Source organism: Salvelinus fontinalis, chromosome 14, assembly GCF_029448725.1.
Source record: "Salvelinus fontinalis isolate EN_2023a chromosome 14, ASM2944872v1, whole genome shotgun sequence".
Taxonomy (NCBI): Eukaryota; Metazoa; Chordata; class Actinopteri; order Salmoniformes; family Salmonidae; genus Salvelinus; species Salvelinus fontinalis.
Window position 1 is genome coordinate 50965741 of NC_074678.1, and position 16711 is coordinate 50982451.

The window sequence follows — 16711 nt, forward strand, 5'->3', positions numbered from 1 at the left end:
ATTGATGAAGCCGGTGACTGAGGTGGTATACTCCTCAATGTCATAGGATTAATCCCAGAACATATTCCAGTCTGTGTTAGCAAAACAGTCCTGTAGCGTAGCATCCGCGCCATCTGACCACTTCCGTATTGAGCAAGTCACTGGTACTTCCTGCTTTAGTTTTTGCTTGTAAGCAGGAATCAGGAGGATGAAATTATGGTCAGATTTGCCAAATGGAGGGCGGGGGAGAGCTTTGTATGCATCTCTCTGTGTGGAGTAAAGGTGGTCTAGAGTTATTGTTTCTCTGGTTGCACATGTGACATGCTGGTATAAATGAGGTAAAACGGATTTAAGTTTGCCTTCATTAAAGTCCCCGGCCACTAGGAGCGCCGCTTCTGGATGAGCATTTTCTTGTTTGCTTATGGCCGTATACAGCTCATTGAGTGCGGTCTTAATGACAGCATCGGTTTGTGGTGGTAAATAGACGGCTACGAATAATATAGATGTGAACTCTCTTGGTAGATAGTGTGGTCTACAGTTTATCATAAGGTACTCTACCTCAGGCGAGCAATACCTCAATACTTCTTTAATATTAGACATCGCCACCAGCTGTTATTGACAAAGAGACACACACCCCCACCCCTCGTCTTACCAGACGTAGCTTCTCTGTCCTGCCGGTGCATGGAAAATCCCGCCAGCTCTGTATTATCCGTGTCGTCATTCAGCCACGACTCGGTGAAACATAAGATATTAAAGTTTTTAATGTCCCGTTGGTAGGATAATCTTGGTCGTAGGTTATCGATTTTATTTTCCAATGATTGCACGTTGGCCAATAGAACGGATGGCAGTGGGGGTTTACTCATTCGCCTACGAATTCTCAGAATTCGAAGGCCCGACCTCCACTCCCCTTTTTCTTCATCTTTTCTTCACGCAAATGACAGGGATTTGGGCCTGTTCCCTTAGAAAGCAGTATATTCTTCGCATCGGACTCGTTAAATTATTTTTCATGAAATAAACACTCACAGTTGTTTATTAGTCATACAGTGATGATTTAAAAATTGAATTAAAAAGACTGCATGGGAGCTTAAAAAACATATATTGAAATTATTATTTTTGCTAAATTCAAAAGTTTTAGCTGACTTCACTGCACTGAAAGTGAACCTGGAAATGGGATAAAAAGCAGAGAAGAAAATAACAATTATTTTGTGAATTTGTCATTTATCGTCAACAGTCCTCAGTGCACAAATGTTTGTGCATGGGAGATGGCTAACACATTTCTTTGGTGACTGACCAGTGACCACCAATAAATATTCCTTGGTTGACGCAGTTACTTGTGATTTATAAATTCACACATCCATTCACAAACACACATGCTGATAACGGAAGCATGTGCAGATGCTTGCCTGAAAGCTCACATTGCACCCCACTGTGTCACCACCACATCAGGACGCTAGAGTCTATATCTGCTACACAGATGGTTCATACTGTAACGGTCCTGACCTGTTTTCTGTTGTTTTTGTATGTGTTTATGGTCAGGGCGTGTGTTTTGGGTGGGCAGTCTATGTTTTCTGTTTCTATGTTGGTTTTGGGTTGCCTGGTATGGCTCTTAATTAGAGGCAGGTGTTTTACGTTCTCCTCTAATTAAGAGTCATATTTAGGTAGGGTGTTCTCACTGTTTGTTTGTGGGTGATTGTCTTCCGTATCTGTGTTATGTTTGCACCATACGGGACTGTTTGGATGTTCGTTTCGTTTTGATGTAGTCTGTTCCTGTCCGTGAGTTTTACGTTTTAGTTAAGTAAGTTCATGTTCAGTTTTTCGTCTACGTCGTTTTCTTGTTTTGTATTTTGAAAGTGTTTTGTTTTCGTGTTGCCGTCGTTAATAATAAAGAGATGGCTTATTTCCCGAATGCTGCATTTTGGTCTACTGATCCTTCTCTCCTCTCCTCGTCCGAGGATGAGGAGAACGACAGCCCTTACAGAATCACCCACCACGCTAGGACCAAGCGGCAAGGGAGAACTCAACGGAGTAAGGGACAGGAAAAGAAGGAGCAATGGACTTGGGACGATATATTGGACGGAAAAGGTTGCTACACATGGGAGGAGATCCTGGCTGGTAGGGATCGCCTCCCATGGGAACAGCTGGAGGCACTGAGGAGAGCAGAGGCTACCGGAGAGAGGAACCGGAGTTATGAGGGAACGCGTCTGGCACGGAAGCCCAAAAAGCCCGTAAGTAACACCCAAAAATTTCTTGGGGGGAGGCTAAGAGGTAGTGGGCCAAGGGCAGGTAGGAGACCTGCGCCCACTTCCCAGGCTTACCGTGGAGAGCGGGAGTACGGGCAGGCGCCGTGTTACGCAGTAGAGCGCACGGTGTCTCCTGTACGAGTGCATAGGCCAGTGCGGGTTATTCCACCTCCCCGCACTGGTAGGGCTAGATTGGGTATTGAGCCAGGTGTCATGAGGCCGGCTCAACGCGTCTGGTCTCCAGTGCGTCTCCTCGGGCCGGCATACATGGCACCTGCCTTACGCATGGTTTCCCCGGTTCGCCTACATAGGCCGGTGCGGGTTATTCCACCTCCCCGCACTGGTCGGGTGACCGGGAACATTCAACCAGGTAAGGTTGGGCAGGCTCAATCGTCTCATCAGCGCCATCTGAGCCATCCGTCTCACCAGCGCCATCTGAGCCATCCGTCTCCCCAGCGCCATCTGAGCCATCCGTCTCCCCAGCGCCATCTGAGCCATCCGTCTCCCCAGCGCCATCTGAGCCATCCGTCTCCCCAGCGCCGTCTGAGCCATCCGTCTCCCCAGCGCCGTCTGAGCCATCCGTCTCCCCAGCGCCGTCTGAGCCATCCGTCTGCAATGAGCCTGCAAAGCCGCCCGTCTGCCATGAGCCTGCTAAGCCGCCCGTCTGCCATGAGCCTACAGAGCCGTCTGCCAGACAGGAGCCGCTAGAGCCGCCCGCCAGACAGGAGCCGCTAGAGCCGCCAACCAGACAGGATCTGCCAGAGCCGCCAACCAGACAGGATCTGCCAGAGCCGCCAACCAGACAGGATCTGCCAGAGCCGCCAACCAGACAGGATCTGCCAGAGCCGCCAACCAGACAGGATCTGCCAGAGCCGCCAACCAGACAGGATCTGCCAGAGCTGCCAACCAGACAGGATCTGCCAGAGCCGCCAACCAGACAGGATCTGCCAGAGCCGCCAACCAGACAGGATCTGCCAGAGCCGCCAACCAGACAGGATCTGCCAGAGCCGCCAACCAGACAGGATCTGCCAGAGCCGCCAACCAGACAGGATCTGCCAGAGCCGCCAGCGAGCCATGAGCGTCGAGAGCCGTCAGCCTGCCATGAGCGTCGAGAGCCGTCAGCCTGCCATGAGCGTCGAGAGCCGTCAGCCTGCCATGAGCGTCGAGAGCCGTCAGCCTGCCATGAGCGTCGAGAGCCGTCAGCCTGCCATGAGCGTCGAGAGCCGTCAGCCAGCCATGAGCGTCGAGAGCCGTCAGCCAGCCATGAGCGTCGAGAGCCGTCAGCCAGCCATGAGCGTCGAGAGCCGTCAGCCAGCCATGAGCGTCGAGAGCCGTCAGCCAGCCATGAGCGTCGAGAGCCGTCAGCCAGCCATGAGCGTCGAGAGCCGTCAGCCAGCCATGAGCGTCGAGAGCCGTCAGCCAGCCATGAGCGTCGAGAGCCGTTCAGTCAGGATCTGCCTGAGTATATCAGCCGGGACCTGCCCCTTGTCCCGGTGCTGCCCCTTATCCCGGTGCTGCCCCTTGTCCCGGTGCTGCCCCTTGTCCCGGTGCTGCCCCTTGTCCCGGTGCTGCCCCTTGTCCCGGTGCTGGTCCTTATCCCGGTGCTGGTCCTTATCCTGGTGCTGCCCCTTGTCCCAGTGCTGCCCCTTGTCCCGGTGCTGCCCCTTGTCCCGGTGCTACCCCTTGTCCCGGTGCTGCCCCTTGTCCCGGTGCTGCCCCTTCTCCCGGTGCTGGCCGTTCATTTAGGGGATGTTAGTTTTAGGGTGGTCATTGGGAGGGGAAGACAGAAGCGGGGAGTGACTATGGTGGTGTGGGGACAGCGTCCAGAGCCTGAGCCACCACCGTTGTCAACTGCCCACCCAGACCCTCCCCTGGACTTTGTGCTGGTGCGCCCGGCGTTCGCACCTTGAGGGGGGGGTTCTGTAACGGTCCTGACCTGTTTTCTGTTGTTTTTGTATGTGTTTATGGTCAGGGCGTGTGTTTTGGGTGGGCAGTCTATGTTTTCTGTTTCTATGTTGGTTTTGGGTTGCCTGGTATGGCTCTTAATTAGAGGCAGGTGTTTTACGTTTTCCTCTAATTGAGAGTCATATTTAGGTAGGGTGTTCTCACTGTTTGTTTGTGGGTGATTGTCTTCCGTATCTGTGTTATGTTTGCACCATACGGGACTGTTTGGATGTTCGTTTCGTTTTGATGTAGTCTGTTCCTGTCCGTGAGTTTTACGTTTTAGTTAAGTAAGTTCATGTTCAGTTTTTCGTCTACGTCGTTTTCTTGTTTTGTATTTTGAAAGTGTTTTGTTTTCGTGTTGCCGTCGTTAATAATAAAAGATGGCTTATTTCCCGAATGCTGCATTTTGGTCTACTGATCCTTCTCTCCTCTCCTCGTCCGAGGATGAGGAGAACGACTTTATATTGCATCATACGCAGCTTATTAACCCTTCGCAAAGGCTTCACAAAGACACTATGTCCATTTAGTATTGCAGTTATCCTTTAGACTCAAAGATTTAGTTTCTGCCCATGGACCTCGGTTGAGAGGTATAGACTTCAATAAAGACGCTGTCTAGCTAACTGCAATGGAAGCGCGTCATTAATGGATTGTGCTTTTGATTGTGTTACTATTTACATTTTTCGAATCTTTTTTTTTAAAACTCTGCATCGTTGGGAAGGGCTCATAAGCAAGCATTTTACAGTAAAGTCTACACCCCTTATATTCGTACATGTGACAAATATTTTTTTTTTTTTTTTATATGATTTTTCTCCCGGGGATTACAGTAATTAACAAGCACAATAAGTGCTGTTAAATTGTGATCGAGAATGTTGTTGTTGCTCCGTCGTTAGTTTGCAGACATGTTGTGCCTTCAGTCTGGGATCAAGAAAATAGCGATTTGCTGTGTGTGGTTGTGTGTCCATCCAAGCATGCGTGCGTATGCATGCTATCGATTTATCAATGTGACGATTTGTGTCTTGGTAGGCTCTGATTTGCACCCCCTCTCTTTTCATCTTCTTTCTCTTTCTTTCTCTTCCTCTCTCTCTCCGTCCTGCAGTCTGAGAGGAATGCACTGAATGTCCTTATCTCTGCCCATGCAAACATTCTGTGAGCCAGTAGAGGTTGAATTCCTCTCAGATTGCAGGCAGACCGCATGCTGGCATCAGAGGTGAAGCAGCCTGAGGGGCTTCTCACGACTACACTGAAAAACAAGGACACTTAAAACCCTTAAAGAACATGAAAAAACACGTATAAGAATACAAAAAACATATCCCCAAAGTCAAGCTCCTTACTTCCGCCACCATCATAGAGTTGTCAAAACACTAGCAGCATTCTTAGCTCAAGATATCATACCAAAACAGCGTTTTTGTAACTAACCGCCTACAGTCACAATTTTGAGTACACAAATCATCTGTTATCTCCGTTTTTATGTTTGTGACGAATCTCCTGTTGTCACAGTCAAGATAGGATTATGTAGATTCCAGTTTCTTAGCAGGGCCTCAATGGTTTTGCATTCGTCTCCTCTGTGGGGGATGACTTTCTCTCTCATAGGAGACTTTAATGCTGTGGGAATGAAGGGGATGGGGGAGAGACTGCGACAGGAATCATCTGCTGGCTCTTCTCAAAGACAGCCTCATACATATGGAGACACAAACCAAGAAGCACACACACGCAGATGCGCGCGCACAGACGTTCACACACAAACGCACACACAGACGTGTACACACTGTTCCCTCGGTAGCTCTCAGAACACACAAAAAGTATTTATTCCTGCGTAGACACTCGCGGTTGCAGACACACTGTAGTCATTGATGCACACACACACACAATACACCCTCACAGGCAAATACTGGGCCTTATACAGCTTTGCACTCAACACAAACATGTGTACACTCACACACACAGAGTGCAGAAAATTCCAGTGACAAACAAAAGGCAGCCCTGCGCTAATGTCTGCTAGCATCTCGATTCCCTCAAACAACCATCTCTTCTCTCATCCTCTTTGTCTGAATGAACAATACATTTTGTTAGCTTAGCATAGCTACAGAAAACGATACCAGAATATTATACTGGGCATAGTGTGGGGAGTGTAGCCCTAGTTTAGCCTAGCCTAATCTATAGCCTTTGGTTAACAAGCACTAGGCTAATGCTAATCCACTGTGGTGCAGTCAATGGATGGGGACATTGGCTGCTCCGACTCTCTGGGCTCATAGCGAGTCAGAGAGGCAAACTGATTCCTCACCCCTATTCTTTACATAGTATGCTCTTCCCTCTTCCCTCTGCATCATTGTCTCACTTTCACCGCCATGGCGGGGTGTAAATTTACTGCAAGAATAACACGCCTTTTACCCAAATGATTTATGAGGAAACTTCTTAAAAGGATTGTACGTGAAGTTGGATTTAGGCATATGATTATAACATCTAAGTGTAACATCCTTTCACTTTACACGACACTAACATCCCTCACTTAGTCTAATTGTAAATTAAATATTTGATTTGGACTTGATTGAATTTCAAGTTTAGGATTGTAGAGAGAGGGGGAGAGATGCTACTAACAGCTTACTAAACAACATACACTTAGTGTTCATTTCTTAGCTACAGTATACATATCTCCCTGGCATTTACATTATTTATGCAGCAGCATACAAAATATATTTTTGGACTCACCGTTGTTGTGTTGTGCTCACATGAACAGGAAGGTGGCACGGCGGTCCTGGTTGTGGGAAATCTTCTCAATGACTTTGTCATCAAAGTCTGGTATTCTCTGGATGAAGTCATGCTGGATTGACAGCATGGCCAATACATTCAACTTTTTCTGGCCCATGGTGTTGCGTGTGTAGTTTTTAAAAATTATTTTAAGGGTATAAAAGTTTCTCTCTGACTCAGCGGTTGTCATCAGATTAGTGGTGATAATGATTTGAGAAAAGAGACCGTCTCAGACAAAAGCCTTTTGCAGGTTGTCCTCGTAGAGTGATTTCGGTAAAGAAAGTGACATCTTTCTAGTGTGCAGCTCAGGATTCTGGTAGGGACGGACAGCACCGTTCTCATGCCGGTAGAGAGCTCCGTTTCCCACGGGCCATAGCTTGGTAGAACACTGGAGCTCTGCGGTCGGAAAGGAATGTTCATATTGGGGTAAAAACTAGTTGTCTACCAACTTTGCCACAATTAAGTGGTCACTTTCAGGAAACCTTTCTTGCACTTGAGCAGCGATTGTGTCGCATGCCTCCATCACAGGTGCAGTGTTAAGGTGTCTCTGCCCTGGTTCAGTGGCATCGACATGTCCTCTTGGCCAGTGCATCAGTTTGCGCGGCAATTTTTTTTACTGTTCACCTTGAAGTTGTCGATTGCGCCGGCATTTCCTGCTGCGTCAATGGTTCGTTTCTGCATTAAATTGTACTAAACATCCACCTCTGACATGACCAAAGAAAATAACTTGAGCAGTTGCAGAAATGTGTGATCCTTAAGTTTCATGGACAGGTCATATGCCTCACTGATGGTGATCTCATTCACCACTCATCACCGCTGCCCCATCGTAAGTTTGTACAACCAGCTTCTCCTTCACGTCCAGTGGCGCTAGGACTTGTTTGATGGTGTTGGAGAGGCAAACACCAGTTTTGTTTGTCCTTAACCTCTACAAACTCCAAAAAGCTCACACTCACTGTGGTCTGATAACATGTAGCGCAGCACTATTACCATATGTGATTTACAGGAGACGTCAGTCTGCTTGTACAGATGCAAACGGAGTCTCAGACACCTCCTTAGCTATAGCTTCTCTGTACACTTCATACATACAATCCAAAGGTTTGTTTTGGATCGTGCTTAATGTACCCTTAAGAAGGGGTTGGTCGTCATAATGCCTTTGTAGCCAGTAATCTCCTTCACGCATGCTCTCAAAAATACACCTGTAAATGCCTGAGTTCAAGGAGTCGGCTGACTCGTCATGGCCCTTGTGCTGTCTCACAATTACCTCACAATTTAATGCATGCTATAATTCTGTCAAGCATGTACCTATTCTCCTCCGTTTGTTGGTTGTGAAGGACATGGCTCATCTATATGTCTAGCTGAGCCACAATGTTTGATTTCCCCAGTAATCCCAGGTTAACAGCATTGTCTACATGTGATGCACAATTCTCATGTTTTGAGAGACTTTCAGATGTTTTAAATCCTTAAACCCAGACTTGGACCACACACCCTCTCCACCGAAAAGCAGGCAGGGGAAGCAACACTCAGTCAGCCACTGCTTCCTTCCAAACCTCTCATTGTCGAATTTGCAATTTCCGACTTGTTGTGTGACGTTTATGTCCAATGGCACAGAGACATTTTATCTCCAATTTCTCGTCATATGACAAGGATTGAAAAGCATTTGCCAGTAGATCGTCAACGTGATTCATGATGATGACAGCTTATCTAGCCAGCTAATTTGCTAGCTGAGATTTTGAAAGTATGATGTTGACATGATCAGTCCAATCAAAGCTACGGGAGATATAATGTGATTTGATGTCATTTTATATGTGGCCAATGACCTTAAGCCTTCTTGGAAGGGCACTTTTACGGTAAATCTATGGCAGCACACAAGCGGGGTTGAACTGCCTATCTCTCCAGTAGATTCTGTGGTGACGTAGTGTCCCCGTGCGTGACAGAACCCTGAGCCAATCACGGCACAACCAGATAAGATTAACAACGCCTATGCTCTGTGCTCTTGCTGGCTGCTCCTCCACCACAGAAAGCAGTGAGCTAGGCTGAAACCAATGCATTTTGGAGCTGCCTTACTCAAGAAATAGACCAAGTTTGTATGCTGCTTTATTAACTCAAGGATTGTTTTTTTTACATTGCATGCTGAACTGATATGTGGCACGAATTAATGCCAGAATAAAATTGTATAATTTAACGAAACAGGTGGGCCTCTGCTCTGCCCCACCTGCCCTGAATGATTGGTCACCACTGATTACATACCCTCTACAAGCTACTATGTCAAATAAGTTATTTTAGCCATTGATTTCTTTCAGAATGCTATGTGTTCAGCTACATTACATGCTATGCAAAGTCTTGCCTTGTTCTCCTTCATGTGGTGGTGTGTCCATATAGCATGTCATTATCATTATACGCACATAGTATACAAATGCATGGACATTGACAAATATTCAACTGAACCACACACTCCCTGTCCTGAAGTGATGTCAGTTACAAAGTAGTTACGGAGATAGCTGTCACAGAATGGATACAGAACAAAGATATTTAGGTGGGATGGGCTGGCTGAACACACACTGATCCATAGGAACCACACACACACACAATGAACACAAAGGTTTCGTCTCCCGCAGGTCCTTAACGCCCAGAAGGCCGGGTACAAGGCGGCGATTGTTCACAACGTGGACTCTGATGACTTAATCAGCATGGGATCCAATGATCGTAAGTTTCCCCCCTCTCTTCCAATCCTTCTCTTCTGCACTGCACACACAAACAAAAACACAGACGTGCAGCAGCACTGCACACAGTCGTCTGTTCATGTATCTCCTCATTCGGGGTCAATACAGCTTTGATTCCCAAAACCTGAGCCTAGAGGACTTTTCGGACTCACTGGGACTTAGAGATACTGCAGCAAATGGCGCCAATTCCGACTCTTGTGTCGTTGTGGAGGAATGTGGTGCTCTGGTTTTCAGTACGTCGCCAAACAGTTCAACCCTGTCCAAACGGCTCGATCGGCCCGGAAATTCACAGTGCCCTATCTCCAATCAAATTACGTTTTTGGGAGGAGGGATATCTGTACAGTTTCTCTTTTCTCAACAGCTTATTCTTCACATAGTTTGTCGCTTGTCTCCCGCCTCTTGCTCTGGGGTGTATGACTATGCATGATGAATAATCAAGACAGGACCCCGTGCTGGTAATTGTCTAGGACGGATCATCCAGTCGGATGGGTTCTTTTCAAACGTTGGTCAGCGAGCCATTTGTTAACTTATCAGCCATCCAAGAGATTTATGTCACCGGGGTTCTGTGGGCCCTACCAACTAGTAATATACCCACAATATGTTGGGTTTCAGTCGTGCATGAGCAGAATCATATATAAGACAGTGGCACAAGTGGGCATCAGCCTCAACGCAGGGGCAGACTGGAATAATAAATCAGCGCACCAGGGGCAAATTGTCCGTTCTACTAAACTACTTTGGGCTGGTATCTGAATGGGACTGCAGCCCATTAGCCAAAATGGTAATTCTGCCCCCAAAAATAATGATAACATTTCTTAACAGACTCAATATTTTTTTGAATTACCCATTGGCCTAAAGATGGATCAGCCCACCGGGCATTTTCCCCAAAATTCCCTATGCCAGTCCGTTTCAGGCTCAAAGGGTCACATAGACCCTGGAAATTACCCCATCTAACAGCTTTAAATATCTGTGGTTCGCCATAGTTATGGTCTGTCTAAATAAATGATTTCAGAAATGACAGATGTTATACTGTAGTGCCTCGACAAACATACCGTTCTTTCTATTTTTGTATCTTTCACCGATAACTGACTCGAATCTTAATTTCTTCCTTCGAACGTGTTGTTATTTCATGATGTTCTAGACTTTATTTTATGATGGGCATCAATATGCGGCCACCTCATGTATAAATAGCTTTTCCTTCTCTTTTCCCTTTCAGTGGATATTTTGAAGCAGATTGACATTCCGTCAGTGTTTGTGAGTGAAGAGACTGCCAACTCCCTGAAAAAGGACTACACGTATGACAAGGGGTGAGTCGCGGCCCAAAATTTTATTTCCATGTCTATCAACATCGAGGCTAATTCAAGCCGGAGGCATCCAAACTGGCGTACTCTCTCCATACTGTCTAAGAATCCTGTCCAAATAAATCTGTCAGCGTTATTTTTTTTTTACAAATAATATATTTATTTATTCTATGAATGCAGTGGAAAGACGACGTAATATGATATTTTTATCTTTGTGTTACATTACTATGTCATAATGGCCTCAATTGACATGCTGGCATCGTAAAGCAGATCTGCCTCATGCTGTCATCACATTCCCAGAGCTATGCAGAGAACAGTGGATAATCAGGGAATGACTGTTTTTTCGTCCCACCATGCTGTCAGTAATAGACCTCTTTCTTTGCTCTGATACCAATCATACATTCGGGTTAGTACCTCTTTTGTCCTGGCATGCAGACATACCAAAATAGTACATTTCCAGTCAATTGCCTGGAAATGTTGCAACGTTCTTTACAAAATGTTATTCTAGAGACGTTAACTGAATTTGCCTATATGTATTTGGAAAATAATGATGATAGTGAGTGAAGTCTTAGCCATTATTTCACAGTGTGAAATCACATTAGTCAGATGGGAGTGGCGTTTATGTGACAGGACGTCATGAGGTGTAAAATGAAAATGAGTTGCCTCGTGTGACATGCTCTAGATGATGGACCATGTCGAAACGCTCCAATCGTAAGGACTCCTTGTAGGTCACTATTATTTGGAGTGTATCTAATTGTCAGTCATAAACACTTAATTCAATCTCCATAATGGCGCTGTTGCTGTTGTTTTTCAGGGGTCATGTGGTCCTTATGCCGGACTTCAGCATGCCTCTGGAATACTACCTGATCCCCTTCCTCATCATTGTGGGAATCTGCCTCATCCTCATCGTCGTTTTCATGGTAGACAAATGCAAATCTTCTCAACATGTCAATAAAGTTTATTCATTCATTCATGTACACTGAGAATACAAAACATTAAGACCACCTGCTCTTTCGATGAAATAGACTGACCATGTATGTCAGTGTGAAAGCTATGATCCCTTATTATTGTCTCTTGTTAAGTCCACTTCAGTGTAGAGAAAGGGGAGGAGATAGACTAAAGAATGATTTTCAAGCCCTGAGACAATTGAGACGTGAATTGTGCATTCAGAGGATGAAAGGTGTGGACAAAAGATTTACAGTGCATTCGGAAAGTATTCGGACCCCTTGACTTGTTCCACATTTTGTTACGTTACAGCCTTATACTAAAAAACAAAAAATCTCATCAATACCCCATAATGACAAAGTGAAAAACAGTTTTTTAGGCATTTTTACAAATGTATTAAAAATTAAAAGACAAATCTTATTTACATAAGTATTCAGACCCTTTGCTATGACACTCAACATTGAGCTCAGGTGCATCCTATTTCCATTGATCATCCTTGAGATGATTCTATAACTTGATTGGAGTCCACCTGTGGTAAATTCAATTGATTGGACATGATTTGGAAAGGCACACACCTGTCTACATATGGTCCCGCAGTTGACAGTGCATGTCAGAGCAAAAACTAAGCCATGAGGTCGAAGGAATTGTCCGTCGCACTCCAAGACAGGATTGTGTCAAAGTACAGATCTGGGGAAGGGTACCAAAAAATGTCTGCAGCATTGAAGATCTCCAAGAACATAGTGGTCTCCATCGTACTGGAAGTTTGGAGCCACCAAGACTCTTCCGAGAGCTGGCCACCCGGCCAAACTGAGCAACCATCTTTGCAGCATTCCACTAATCAGGCCTTTATGGTAAAGTGGCCAGACGGAAGCCACTCCTCAGTAAAAGGCACATGACAGCCCGCTTGGACTTTGCCAAAATGCACCTAAAGGACTCTCAGACCATGAGAAACAAGATTCTCTGGTCTGATGAAACCAAGATTGAACTCTTTGGCCTGAATGCCAAGCGTCACGTCTGGAGTAAACCTGGCACCATCCTTACGGTGAAGTATGGTGGTGGCAGCATCATGCTGTGGGGATGTTTTTCAGCGGCAGGGACTGGGAGACTAGTCAGGATCGAGGGAAGGATGAATGGAGCAAAGTACAGAGAGATCCTTGATGATAACCTGCTTCAGAGTGCTCAGGGACTCAGACTGGGGTGAAGGTTCAAACAGGACAACGACCCTAAGCACAGTCAAGACTATTTCTTTTTTTATTCTACCTTTATTTAGCTAGGCAAGTCAGTTAAGAACAAATTCTTATTTACTACCCCGGCCAAATCCTAACTCGGACGGCACAGGGCCAATTGTGCGCTACTCTATGGGACTCCCAATCACGTCTGGTTGTGATACAGCCTGGGATCTAACCAGGGTCTGTAATATGACGCCTCTAGCACTGAGATGCAGTGCCTTAGACCGCTGCACCACTCAGGAGCCCCAACGCAGGAGTGGCTTCTCTGAATATCCTTGAGTGGCCCAACCAGAGCCTGAACCCGATTTGAACATCTCTGGAGAGACGCTCTCCATCTAACCTGACAGAGCTTGAGAGGATCTGCAGAGAAGAATTGGAGAAACTCCCCAAATACAGGTGTGCCAAGCTTTGTAGCGTCATACCCAAGAAGATTTGAGGCTGTAATTGCTGCCAAAGGTGCTTCAACAAAGTACTGAGTAAAGGGTCTGAATACTTATGTAAATGTGATATTTCCGTTATTTATTTTTAATTACATTTGCAAAAATTTCTAAAAACCTGTTTTTGCTTTGTCATTATGGGGTATTGTGTGTAGATTGATGAGGAAAATGTTTTATTTAATCAACTTAAGAATAAGGTTGTACCGTAACAAATTTTGGAAAAAGTCAAGGGGTCTGAATACTTTCCGAATGCACTGTATGTGCCTTTGAACGGGGTATGGTAGTAGGTGCCAGGTATACTTGTTTGTGTCAAGAACTGCAACGCTGCTGGGGTTTTCACGCTCAACAGTTTCCCGTGTGTATGAAGATGATATCATCAAGCCTGCTACAACAACAAAGCATGTTTTTATTTATTTTATTTATCTAGGCAACAAATAACAGAGAACTTGCTCATTCGATCTGTCTGATTAGTTAAAAAGCAGAGTCAGTTACCGAAATCATCCTACTTCCTAAAGAATTGACACAAGAATGTGATAAACGTAATTATTTTAAATGCCCATACAATTATTTTGAGTACTGGTTGAGGTATTTTTTAACTGCAGAGAATTCTTAATTCGGAAATAACTGTCAATGAAATGGTGACGTCAGACTTTTGGAAAGAGGGTGCATGGTTGAAGTACAAGAGCGTTGCCCGGTTCCAAAAAACTGTTGGGGTATTCATCAGGATTGTCGGTGAGGTTAAGTGACTCATAACTCCACAACTGACTTGACTTTTCCCTTCTCGCTCAGATCACCAAGTTTGTCCAGGGCAGACACAGGGCTCGGAGAAGCCGTCTGCGCAAGGACCAGCTCAAGAAACTTCCCATTCACAAGTACAATAAAGGTATGGAGGGATATAGCTATCTTGACATCAACATTGAGAAGTGAGATGGGCCAATAGTTTTGCGTTTGGTTCGTAAGCATTGACAACACTGATCTTTTTAGATCTGGGTATTGTTGTCGTAATGTCGGTCAAGGATGTAAGGTATCCCCTTATGTTTTCCTCACTTAGTGTGAATGTATGGATTACTGTCAAAGCTGGTTGCTTCAACACGGGTTCAAGTTGAGGGAGTATCTGTGCACATTGGAATTTGTCATTGGAGAACAAAGAGTCTAAAAATGGTTTTGTGTCAGTTTGTTTGCCTGCCTATGTGTCAACAACACAAAGATTGAAACCTGGCTTTATGATCGGAAGGCACACTTACCCTTGTATGAGATTATATAGAATGGTATTATGACTTACTCACAGATCTATCGACCTTCGTCCTCAGTGAACTGTTGACCCTAAACGCTCACCCTAACCCTCGAACTAGATGAGAACTCCAAAATGACCTTAGATCTCCACCGGGTCTAGCCACGCTATGCCTTGTGTCATACGACTGGGCCACAATGCGGGTGACATTATGAACGAGTTACGACACCTCAATCTGCTCCAGCGCTTCGTGCCATGAGCTAATGAGACGAATACAGCTTGATTTTCCACAGAGCCTGCTCCCCAGATTAAGAATGCCGCTATCTCAGATATGAGAAGGATCTATATAAATACATATTCTGTTTACCTCGAGGGAGGTAGATTTTAAACTCCTTAATTGGAAGTCATGGACTTTAGAGTGTTTCTCCATTTTGTGTTTCTCCCCTCGCTCAGCTCAGCAGGTATTTATGGCCCTGCTTTTGCATTGCAAATAGTGTTTTTCTGAGATCTGCACCTGGTCAAATGTCAGTCCTGAGTAGAATGTTGGCAGTATTCACACTTGGAAGGAGTTTAGAGGCTTGGTTTGGGGTAGGAAGCCCCTTGTTCAAAAATGGGCTGTGCAGGGGACACTGAGGAGATTTTGACAGAGTCTAGGTAATGCATATTAAGTAGCTCCCTGTGTGGTTGTGTGAGACGGTGTGTGCGAGTGGCTGTGCGACAACCCTTGTCTGACGGACAGTTTCCACAGGTATTAGAGGGAGTTCAGACATCCAGGGAATGGTTCCATCAGCTGCAGTTAAAATATATTTTCTTATTATTGGCCCAAACACTACTACCTCCTCTTCTGAAGACAAAAAATAAATGTTGTTTTTACAGCTTTTTCTTTTTTTGTTACATGTACATTCTACACACACATTTTACATACATGGCACTTCTCTCTTTTCTTCACAGTAGTTACATGGCACAAGTATAGTTACTTGACATGCATCACAACCGGATAGACTATATCCAAACACATACTGTACCAGTCAAAAGTTTGGACACAGTGTCACGTTCCTGACCTGTTTTCTGTTAGTTTTATGTGTTAGTTGGTCAGGACGTGAGTTTGGGTGGGCATTTCTATGTTTTCTGTTTCTATGTTGGTTTATTGGGTTGCCTGGTATGGCTCTTAATTAGAGGCAGGTGTTTGGCGTTCCTCTAATTAAGAGTCATATTTAGGTAGGTGGTTTCACTGTGTTCGTTGTGGGTGGTTGTCTCCTGTGTCTGTGTATATGTTTGCACCTTACGGGACTGTTTGCGGTTTGTTCATTTTATGTAGTCTGTTCCTGTTCATTGCGTTCTTCACGTTATATGTAAGTTCGTCGTTCAGGTCTGTCTGCATCGTTTATTTGTTTTGTTTGTTTATGCAAGTTTAGTTTGTTTTTCCGTCGTGTTCAATAAATCATGTAATTTCACTACGCTGCGCCTTGGTTCGATCACTACTCCTCCTCTTCTGATGAAGAGGAGGAGGATTACCGTTACACACAGCTACTTATTCAAGGGTTTTTCTTTATTTTTACTATTTTCTACATTGAAGAATAATTGTGAAGACATCAAAACGAATGCATAACACATACAGAATCATGAAGTAACCAAAAAAGTTTTTAAAAAATCTAAATATGATTTATATTTTAGATTCTTCAAAAGAAGCCACCCTTTGCCTTCATGACAGCTTTGCACTCTCTTGGCATTCTCTCAACCAGCTCACCTGGAATGCTTTTCCAACAGTCTTGAAGGATTTCCCACATATGCTGAGCACTTGTTGGCTGCTTTTACTTCACTCTGCGGTCCAACTCATCCCAAACCATCTCAATTTGTTTGAGGTCGGGTGATTGTGGAGGCCAGGTCATCTGATGCAGCACTCCATCACTCTCCTTCTTGGTCAAATAGCCCTTACACAGCTT

At 45.1% G+C, this 16711-nt stretch overlaps 1 protein-coding gene across 4 annotated transcripts in view; it reads left to right on the plus strand.

The window, feature by feature from the left end:
• LOC129811086 (E3 ubiquitin-protein ligase RNF13-like) overlaps positions 1-16711 on the plus strand; it is a 103323-nt gene that overhangs the window by 65509 nt on the left and 21103 nt on the right. For all 4 annotated transcript variants that reach the window (XM_055862241.1, XM_055862243.1, XM_055862242.1 and 1 more), the window contains 4 exons: positions 9524-9611; positions 10842-10932; positions 11741-11846; positions 14327-14420. In XM_055862241.1, the coding sequence (XP_055718216.1) occupies positions 9524-9611; positions 10842-10932; positions 11741-11846; positions 14327-14420 (379 nt within the window). The remainder of the gene's footprint in view (positions 1-9523; positions 9612-10841; positions 10933-11740; positions 11847-14326; positions 14421-16711) is intronic.